This window comes from Somniosus microcephalus, chromosome 3, assembly GCF_052327205.1.
Source record: "Somniosus microcephalus isolate GS21.2 chromosome 3, FLI_Smic_1.0, whole genome shotgun sequence".
NCBI classification, from domain to species: domain Eukaryota; kingdom Metazoa; phylum Chordata; class Chondrichthyes; order Squaliformes; family Somniosidae; genus Somniosus; species Somniosus microcephalus.
Genome location: NC_140989.1, coordinates 116,153,873 through 116,164,907, shown reverse-complemented (window position 1 = coordinate 116,164,907; position 11,035 = coordinate 116,153,873). Strand labels below are relative to the sequence as shown.

At 44.3% G+C, this 11,035-nt stretch overlaps 1 protein-coding gene across 3 annotated transcripts in view; it reads right to left on the bottom strand.

Annotated features, from left to right (window-relative positions):
• snx9b (sorting nexin 9b) overlaps positions 1-10,675 on the bottom strand; it is a 194,742-nt gene extending 184,067 nt beyond the window's left edge. The window contains exon 1 of one of the 3 annotated variants that reach the window (XM_085981515.1): positions 10,334-10,675. In XM_085981515.1, the coding sequence (XP_085837641.1) occupies positions 10,334-10,345 (12 nt within the window). In that variant the 5' untranslated portion in view covers positions 10,346-10,675. Of the gene's footprint in view, positions 1-9,931; positions 10,075-10,333 lie in introns of those variants that run through there. The other 2 variants (XM_085981517.1, XM_085981516.1) reach the window with 2 other exon arrangements.
• Positions 10,676-11,035: the final 360 nt, after the last annotated feature.

Here is an 11,035-nt window from a genome sequence, read left to right as displayed (position 1 = left end):
TGTCCCGTGACCCTCGTGGCCGACGCCGTTGCCCCGGGTAACGTGACGGGGGGGTGGGGGGGGGGAAAGAGGAGGAGCTTAGCAGAAGCCGTGGGACAATTACCTAGCTCGGGCGTGGCTGGGCAGGAGAGGCCCAGGCTTGAGGCCTAGGTTCTGAGGCCTTACAAAAACGGGGAAAGGTAGGAAAAAGAATCATCAGGTTAGAGAAAATATTTACAAATGAATGAAGTTTTTTTAAAAACAATTTAATAAAAGCAATTTTTTTTTGCTGGAAATGTAGGTTTGAAAAGAAAAACGCAGAAAGCGGGAAAAGAATGGAATCAAGATGGCTGACACTCACCTCGGTTCAAAACGATTAGGCCCGCCCACACACGCACCGATTGGTCGACCGTCATGTCACCGAAGCGTATGATTGGTCAATCGTCCTGTCGCTCGGCTCTAGGAGGGCCCGCCCGCCCGCGCGACGAACCCGCCCCCGCCACGCAGCGATTGGTCGACCCTCGGGTCGCTCGACCGTACGATTGGTCAACCTTAATGTCACTCCATGCTAATGAGCAGATAATGAGCGGAATTTTGAACGTTTTTTTGGATACCGCGGGCGCAAATTTTGTCTCACCGAAACGTAAATACGCTTATGACCGTTCCGGAATCGTAAGCTTTCTTTTGATGTAACGCACGTGTAGGTACGCTCTATAACTTTTGAGTGTATAGCAGACGGACAGACAGACAAATCCTTTTATATATTATATATATATATTAGATAGATAGATAGATAGATAATATTTTTCCAAGTGCCAATTAATTTTGTCCCAGATTAATGTCTCTTAAAAAGTTTCCCCACCACAGACGTTAGGCTGACTGGCCTGTAATTACCGGGTTTATCCCTCTCCCTTTTTTCAACAGGGGTGTAATATTTGCAGTCCTCCGCCACGACTTCAATATCTAAGGAGGATTGGAAGATTGTGGCCAGAGCCTCCACATTTTCCACACTTACTTCCTTGCATCCCATCCGGACCAGGTGACTTTTCTACTTTGAGCACTGCCAACCTTTTAAGTACCTTCTCTTTATCTATTTTTATTATCCTATTCAATTTCTCCAATACCTCCTTCTTCATTGTAACATTGGCAGCATCTACTCCTTTAGTGAATACAGATGCAAAGTACTCATTTTGTACTTCAGCCATGCCCTCTGCCTCCACAAGATCATCTCCTTTTGGGTCCTTAATCAGCCCACCCTTCCACGGTTTATAAAAGACTTTTGTCTTCCCTTTTATGTTACCTGCTAATCTAGTCGCATACACTCTCTTTGCCCCTCTTATTTCCTTTTTCATTTCCCCTGTACTTTTTGTATTGTTTTCTACTGAATTATGGACCCGACAGTCTCTTTTTTCTATTTCATTTTAATCTCCATATCTTTCGTTATCCAGGGAGCTCTAGCTTCGGATGCCCCTCCTTTCCCCCTTGTAGGAATGTGTCTAGTCTATAACTGAACTAGCTCCTCTTTGAAGGCCTCCCATTGCTCATTTACTATTTTACCTACCAACCTTTGATTCCAATCCACCTGGGCCAGATCCTTTTTCAACTCACTGAAATTAATCAAATGAATATTTTCACACTTAATTTTTCCGTGTCCTTTTCCATAACTACTCTAAAGCTAATGGATAACTGTTTCCCAAATACTTTCCCACTGAAACATGCTCCACTTGATGCCTCAGATCTAGATCCAGCACTGCTTCCTTCCTCATTGGGCTGGAAACCTACTGATCAAGAAAGTTCTCTTGTAAATATTTCAGGAATTCCTCCCCATTTTGTCTATGACAAATCTCCACTTTGTGACTTCATTACTCCTAAGTCATCCCATTCATCTTATTTATACAGATATTTATTAAAAAAGAGTACTGATTTGAACAAATCTCCCATTTACTCCCTAGGCTGAGTTGAGGTACCGAACACCAACAAAAACAGAAGTACAAGAAACAAGTAGATGAGCTGTAGCTACAGATCTGAATAGCCCCAAAGAGTCCAGAATATCAACAATGCATACTTGGGGCTTGTAACCTCAGTCGCTGCATTTTCCATCAGCTAAAAATAGACATTTATTCTGAGGAAAAGAATAAATTTTCAACACCCAAATTTGAGAAAGATACAAGTTCTGGTGGGATACCAAACTTAAATTATGCGTGGGATCTAAACTCATCGCATATAAAATCAAGTGTATTGTGATAGTGGAAGCCTTGAATTGCTTAAATGGGTATGAAGATGCACCATGTATTCTGCCTATACAAGAAAACAATGTTAGTTTTTGTTAAATATAGAATTTTAAAACATTTAAATAATGAAATGATGGATCGGTTTACTGTGGAGGAGTTGCACATGATGATTATGCAGATCTGGAGTTCTTGGGAAGTGAATTTGAGCGCACCTGGTGAAATTATTTTTGAGGGACTTATTAAAATGCTGTATTTAAATCTGCCTCAGCATTTAATTACTGCTACATGACAGTCATGGCTCAGTGATAGCAATCTCACTTCAGTCAGAAGGTTGTGGGTTCAAGTCCCACTCCAGAGCCTTGAGTACAAAATCTAGGCTGACGCTCCAGTGCAGTACTGAGTGCTGCACGGTCAGAGGTGCCGTCTTTCGGGTCAGAGTTTAAACCGAGACCCCCATCTGCCCCCTCAGGTAGATGAGTAGTACAAATCCCCTTGCACAATTCAAAGAGGAGTCCTAGCCAATATTTATCCCTCAACCAACATCACTAAAACAGATATTTCATCATTATCTGATTGCTATTTGTGGGAGCTTACTATGCGTAAATTGGCTGCCATGTTTCGTACAACAGTGACTACACTTCAAAGTACTTCACTGGCTGTAAGGTGCTTTGGGACATCTGGAGGTTGTGAAAGGTGCTATATAAATGCAACTCTTTTTACATGTGCTTTTTGTTTGCTTTTCACAAATTGAATGAAAAACCATGGGAAAGCTGCATTGCTATATGATGCGCTATCAACAACACCAAAGACTACGAGATGGACTTATATGAAGTAGGCTTTTATTGACTAAGAACTGGAGCATGCCTCTGCTAGTGAATCCATCCTAAGAGCTCCCGGGGGAAGGGTGGTGAGTCACCTTTATACCCGGGCTTAGGGGTGGAGCCAGGGGTGGAGACATGCCCGGACTTGTACAGAGTTAACAGTGGTTTACCACACAGACATGTACAGGGTTAACAGTGGTTTACCACACTATATACACTCGTGCTCATAAAACATAAGAATTAGGAGCAGGCCATACGACCTTCGAGCCTTCCCCGCCATTCAAAATTATGGCTGATCTTCGGCCTCAACTCCACGTTCCCGCCCGATCCCCATATCCTTTGATTCCCCTAGATTCCAAAAATCTATCTATCTCAGCCTTGAATATACTCAACGACTCAGCATCCACAGCCCTTTGGGGTAGAGAATTCCAAAGATTCACAACCCTCTGAGTGAAGAAATTCCTCCTCATCTCAGTTTTAAATGGCTGACCCCTTATCCTGAGACTATGTCCCCTAGTTCTAGACTCTCCAGCCAGGGGAAACAACCTCTCAGCATCTAGCCTGTCAATCCCCCTCAGAATCTCATGTTTCATAATAACATAATAGGAGCAGGAGTAGGCCATTTGGCCCCTCAAGCCTGCTCCGTCATTCAATAAGATCATGGCTGATCTTCTACCTCAATTCCACTTTCCTGAACTATCCCCATATCCCTTGATTCCCTTAATATCCAAAAATCTATCAATCTCGGTCTTGAATATACTCAACGACTGAGCTTCCATAGCCCTCCGGGGTAGAGAATTCCAAAGATTCACCACCCTCTGAGTGAAGAAGTTTCTCCTCATCTCAGTCTTAAATGGCCGACCCCTTATTCTGAGACTGTGACCCCTGGTTCTAGACTCCCCAGCCAGGGGAAACATCCTCCCTGCATCTACCCGGTCAAGCCCTGTAAGAATGTTGTATGTTTCAATGAGATCATAGATACATAGAAGATAGGAGCAGGAGTAGGCCATTCGGCCCTTCGTGCCTGCTCCGCCATTCGATGAGATCATGGCTGATCCTTTAATTCAGTATCCCGTCCCCGCCTTCTCTCCGTAACCCTTAACCCCTTTTGCCCGTAGAAATATATCTAATTCCCTCTTAAATATATTTAATGAGCTGGCGTACACTGCCCTCTGTGGCAATGAGTTCCACAGGTTCACCACTCTCTGAGTGAAGAAATTCCCCCTCATCTCTGTCCTAAATGGTTTAGCCCTTATCCTTAAATTATGTCCTCTAGTTCTGTTCTCACCCGCCAAGGGAAACATTCCTTCTGCATCCAGTCTGTCTAGACCTGTCAGAATTTTATACACTTCTATGAGGTCCCCTCTCAATCTTCTAAACTCCAGTGTGTACATCCCTAAACTACATAGTCTCTCCTCATAGGTCATTCCCGCCATTCCTGGTATCAGCCTGGTGAATCGCCGCTGCACCCCCTCCATGGCAAGAACATCCTTCCTCAGATGAGGCGACCAAAACTGTACACAGTACTCGAGGTGTGGTCTCACCAGTGCCCTGTACAGCTGCAGCAAGGTATCCCTGTTCCTGTATTCTAACCCTTTTGCTATGAAGGCCAGCATACCGTTTGCCTTCTTGACCGCCTGTTGCACCTGCATGCTCGCCTTCAGTGACTGGTGTACAAGAACACCCAGGTCTCTCTGTACTTCCCCCTCTCCCAATCTATTGCCATTTAAATAATAATTTGCCCTCCCGTTCCTGCACCCAAGGTGGATAACTTCGCACTTGTCCACATTATAGTGCATCTGCCATTTATCCGCCCAATCGCCCAGTCTGTCCAAATCGCTCTGGAGCTTCCTGGTCTCTTCCTCTGAGCCCACCCCCCCTCCTAGTTTAGTGTCGTCTGCAAATTTGGAAATGCTGCATCCGACTCCCTGATCCAGGTCATTAATGTAAATTGTGAACAGCTGGGGGCCCAGGACAGATCCCTGTGGTACCCCACTTGTTACTGCCTGCCATTCAGAAAATGAGCCGTTTATTCCAACTCTCTGTTTTCTATCTGACAGCCAGTTCCCTATCCACGCCAAAACTTTCCCCTTTATCCCATGAGCCTCAATTTTCCATGCTAATCTTTTATGTGGGACCTTATCGAAGGCCTTTTGGAAGTCCAGGTACACCACATCTACTGGCTCTCCCCCATCTATTCTACCAGTTACTCCCTCAAAAAATTCCAATAGATTAGTCAAGCACGATTTACCCTTTGTAAATCCATGTTGACTCTGTCCTATCCTGTCCCCATTTGCTAAGTGCTCCGCTATTTCATCCTTAATGATGGACTCCAGCATTTTGCCCACAACTGATGTAAGGCTTACAGGTCTGTAATTACCTGCTTTTTCCCTACCCCCCTTTTTGAATAGTGGGGTAACGTTAGCTACCCTCCAATCCATCGGCACTGTTCCCGAGTCTAATGAATTCTGAAAAATCATCCTTAGTGCATCCGCTATCTCTAGGGCCACCTCCTTCAGTACCCTAGGATGCATGTTATCAGGCCCTGGGGATTTGTCCACCTTCAATCCCTTTAGCTTCCTTAACACCATATCCTTAGAGATATTGATTTGCGTCAGTTCCTCCTTTGCCAATGTCCCTATTTTTCCCGATATCCCAGGGAGGTTTTTTGTGTCTTCCTTCGTAAAGACTGACCCAAAGTATGCATTTAGTTGATCTGCCATTTCCTTATTTCCCATTATATATTCCCCCGTATCTGACTGCAATGGACCAACTTTGGTTTTCACCAGTCTTTTCCTTTTGATATATTTATAAAAGCTCATCTCTCATTCTTCTAAACTCTGGAGAATATAGGCCTAGCCTACTCACTCTCTCCTCATTAGGACAATCCCCCCATCCCAGGAATCAGTCTGGTGAACCTTTGTTGCACTCCCTCTATGGCAAGTATATCCTTCCTTAGGTAAGGAGACCAAAACTGTACACAATACTCCAGGTGTGGTCTCGCTAGGGCCCTATATAATTGCAGTAAGAGGTCTTTGCTCTCATATTCAAATCCTCTTAATAAAGGCCAATATACCATTTGATTTCCTAATTGCTTGCTGTGCCTGAATGTTAACTTTCAGTGCTTCGTGTACAAGGACACCAACATTTCCCCAATCTCTCACCATTTAAAAAACTCTGCTTTTCTATTTTTCCTACCAAAGTGGATAACTTCACATTTCTCCACATTATATTCCATTTGCCATGTTCTTGCCCACTCAATTAGCTTGTCTATATCCCCTTGAAGCCTCTTTGCATCCTCTTCACAACTTACATTCCCACCCAGCTTTGTATCATCAGCAAATTTGGATATATTACATTTGGTTCCCTCATCCAAATCATTGATATAGATTGTGAATAGCTGAGGCCCAAGCACCGATCCTTGCGTTTCAATGAGATCACTTCTCCTTCTTCTAAACTCCAGAGAGTATAGGCCAAATCTACTTAATCTCTCCTCATAGGACAACCCTCTCATCCCAGGGATCAATCTAAGAAACCTTTGTTGCACCGCCTCTAAGGCATGTATGTATTTTCTCAGATAAGGAGACCTAAACTGTGCACAGTACTCCAGGTGTGGTCTCACCAAGGCCCTGTACAATTGTAGCAAGACTTCCTTACTCTTGTACTCCAACCCCCTTGCAATAAAAGCCAACATGCCATTTGCCTTCCCAATTGCTTGCTGTACCTGCATGCTAGCTTTCTGTTTATTGTACGAGGACACCTAAATCTCTCTGAACACCAATATTTAATAGTTTCTCACCATCTAAAAAAAATCCTGTTTTCCTAGTCTTCATACCAAAGTGAATAACCAACCTCATATTTCCCCACATTATACTCCATCTGCCATCTTACTGCCCACTCACTTAACCTGTCTATATCCCTTTGTGTCCTCCTCACAACGTACTTTCCCATCTAGCTTTGTATCATCAGCAAACTTGGATACATTGCACTCAGTCCTTTCATCCAAGTCATTAATATAGATTGTAAATAGCTGAGGCCCAAGCACTAATCCTGGTGGCACCCCACTAGTTACAGCCTGCCAACTGGAAAATGACCCATTTATCCTGACTTTCTGTTTTCTGTCGGTTAACCAATCCTCTATCCATGTTAATACATTAACCCCAACCCCATGAGCCCTTATCTTGCGTAGCAACCTTTTAGGTGGCGCCTCATCTAATACAATTCAAGATGACTGAAATGCGGCTTGTCAAAAAGTGGCATCACAGGTTAATTATCTCATCCGAGTGATTAGCAACAAAAAGCTGCATCTTCAAGAACAGATCTCGCTTTACTAAACTTATGACAACTGCAAGACAGCTTACACACAAGCAAAGACAAAATTTGTTTTATTAGATATTGCTCTATGCTTTGGAGAAAACTTGAGTAGGTCACCTTATCCTCCCTCCAGTTAGAGAAGGATTCAAAACATGAAAAGACCCAAAAGTGGGAAAAGTTGGGATGAGAATACAACAAACTATAAAATTAACGACTGAAGCCGTGCAGCACAGAAATTTATCACAGCAAAGAGAACTATTCAGTCACTACCAAAACAACTTGGCACAGACCACCATTTTTGATTAGCATCTTGGGAATTAATGCACAATGGTAGTCTTCAGATCTGCTAGTGTGACGAGACAGTCTGTAAAGAGTATTCTAGCCAAGTCTAATCCTGTTCTCAACCGATGTCCACACAGATGCATTGTCCAGCACTAAACAGTAAACATAAGTGGGGACCTGGTTGATTTTTTTTTTTTTTTTTTTAAAACCTCCAGACCAACGATACGAAGGGCAATTGTAACACCCCAACACTTTCCTCATAGATGTTCAACACTACTTTTCTCCTCAGCAAATATTAACTATCTATAGAGGCCAAGTGCATCCAAAATGTAATACCCATGTCGAATAACTCTTACACCCCTGAACAGGATACAAGATAAAGCTTGTTGCCTGGTGCGTGATCCTTCATTCACTTCTAGCCTCCCACATCTCCCTCTGCAACAACCTTCAAAAAAAAATCATAGTGATCAGTGAAATTTCCTCTCATCCTTCTTAAGCTGCAAACACTGCGCCCTACATGCAATTCTTCTTCCCAACCCCCTCAAAGTTGAAATTAAACCTCATCAGTCTCCAGGACCTGAAAACTGTGGACCTAACCTTCGGTCTTTTTCCTACAATCTTCAGACTGTTAAAACCCAAGCTTCACATCATTAATCACTACTTCCTAATTTACCTTGTCTTTTACTCTTGCCAACCTTGGTAATGACTGTACAATGACCCTTGTCCCTTCACCTTGGTTTCTCAAAAACTTAAAAGAACCGACTGGTCTAATTGCTCAGTACTACACCAGGCAACATTTTTCCTCTAGGCTATTGGGACTGCTGTAGTTGTTTATTTTTTTTTGAGTGGCATGCATTAAAACAGGCCACATTTTCTATAAACTAAAATAAATGACTGCCACACTTTCTGAATAAAGGCATGGCGGATCTACCCATCTGAAATGTGCATCATTCCAAAGTACAGGAAAATAAATATCCAAGTGAAGGACCAGGTCTCTTTTCCATGTACACCAGTTATTCATTTTTTATTACTGAAATAAGAAGTCAAGGATGAGGAAAGGCCACTTACCCCTCCCCAACAGACCTGTTAGAGGTTGAATGAGAAAACTGGAAACCAAGTCCTCTGCATGAAGAGTAAATCTTCATTTACTGAATTGGCATCTAATGGACTTATAGGGGCAGACATTATATCTAAATTGTCTTCATTTTGTTCAAAACAAAATGGGCTTGGCAACTGGTTCAGGAAGAGAAGCTGCTATCCCTGCTCGGCAGATACAGAACGCGAGGGAGACACCCGGCACCGATAAAAAGAGCACTATGTAGTTATCTCTTAATTCCCTCAATGCAACTAGGGATGGGCAATAAGTGCAGCCTTGCCAGTGTTGCCCACATACCAAGAACGATTTTTTTTTAAACTGACCCAGTGAATCATGCGTGCCGGTGTCAAAATGCAATTGATTCAAGCACTCTGAACCAGCTCATCACATAGCAGGTCGCATGGGAAACTGGTAGTCGTCAAATTGTCAGAAGTACAACAAACTTAAATCGTTTATGGGCATAAGAAAGATACAATATGTGAACTTAGCTGAGGTTCATGGGCGAATACTGCAGGCATGGAACTTTGAAACAACTAAAACCTATAATGGTATATTTACAACAGAATAAATACGCCGATGCTATTGTGCTGAGGCACCACCCAAAATACTTGCAAAACAAATGTTGCAGAAAAAAATCGTGATTCAGTTTTTCTGTGCGTTCACGTGCATTAGATGAGTCACCATGTTTTTTTTAACGAATATTATTGCTGAACAAGTCATGTGAACACGCCACATAACATTTTCCAAGACTTCGCTGCGCCCAAAATAAATCACTAGGATTTTGAAGCGACGGTTATACGCTTTTAGCGCATCTTAGTATTTTTTTTCTGACACACCCTTCTCGTACTAAACTCCCACGTCTGCGTGACGGCTCCATGGGAATTTATGTGCATCTATCGCATAGAAATCAAAACTGACAGAACCTTTGCATGTAGTTTCCCCGTGAACAGCGTGTCACTAGAGACACAGTTTTCTTCCCTCTCAAATCAAGGTTGGTTTTGCTCAGTATTGGACTCGGTAACAAAACAAACCTTAACAGCGATCAGGAGTCACTTTAGGCGAGACTAGCCGAAATTTCGAGGTAAAATGTCAGTTTATACAGTCCAATGCGGACGTTTCCTCCCAATCTCTAGCGCCGTTTTACTGTAGTTCAGCCTTACTTTGAAACTTCATGAAACCCAGCGTGTGGCCGAACTTCATTCCCTTACCATCCAGTTAAGTGCAGACAGAGCGGCAGCCAGCGCCGAGAAGCGGTGCCATTCGCGTTAGAAACATGTCCTCCTCACAAAGTGAAGGAGCACATTCGGTGAGAAAAGCGTCATCTCCCGAGCGGGCCGGCTTCAGCCACCTCTCCACCCAACAGAATAAGGCAAGGCAAAAAACGGTCTGCACCAAAGACCCGCACCGGAACACTTAAACCAACCCGTACCGGAGTCACCAGTGCTCGGCTCGCGTGTGCCGTCACCGGGGCTGTAGAAAGTGGCCGGGCCGGGCTATCACCGGGGCTGCAGGAGTTCCCAGGCCAGGCCCAGTGAGGGGGCGCGAGCCTGGCTCACCAACTGCCGCCGAGCCCCCCTCGTTCCGTCCCGCTCCTGCTCATCTCTCATTACCTTGGCAGCCATTCCGCCGTCTTGCTCTGTGCGCTCGTCTCACTTCTTCGATTTTGTTCAAGTCAAACCCCGCTGAGGGTGGATTTTTCCTCCGCCCGTGCCAGAGAGAGAACATTTAATACATCACTAATGCAGGGATGGCCTTTGACCTGAGCAAACTCTGATTTGCACAACTTCTGACACGGTTTCCGCAACAGCCGAAACTAAAAAAAACACAGTTCAGAACCTACTGATCTTTCTAAAATGGAAATAAAAAAATTGATATATTTTGGTGTCTGTCTTGTTTCGATATGCGCCTCATTAGGTTGGGCACCGTGCCACACTTTGTCACCATGACGTTCCAGCTCGGCTGGCTGTTTTTGAAACCAAATGTGTTTGCAAATGCTATGGAAAACCAAATGTTAAGCAGGCCAACAGGATAATGCAACTCCAATTATTTCTCGATCACACACGCAGTTCTAGGGTATAAAAGTCATAACAGTTCTGGGGGAGGAGAGGGGGTTGAGGGTGGGGTAGGGGGTTGAGGGTGGGGTGGGGGGGGAGGAGAGGGGGTTGAGGGTGGGGTGGGGGGGGGAGAGGGGGGTTGGGAGAGGGGGTTGGGGGGGGAGAGGGGGTTGGGGGGGAGAGGGGGGTGGGGTTGGGGGGGAGAGGGGGGGTTGGGGTTGGGGGGGAGAGGGGGGGTTGGGGTGAGAGGGGGGTGGG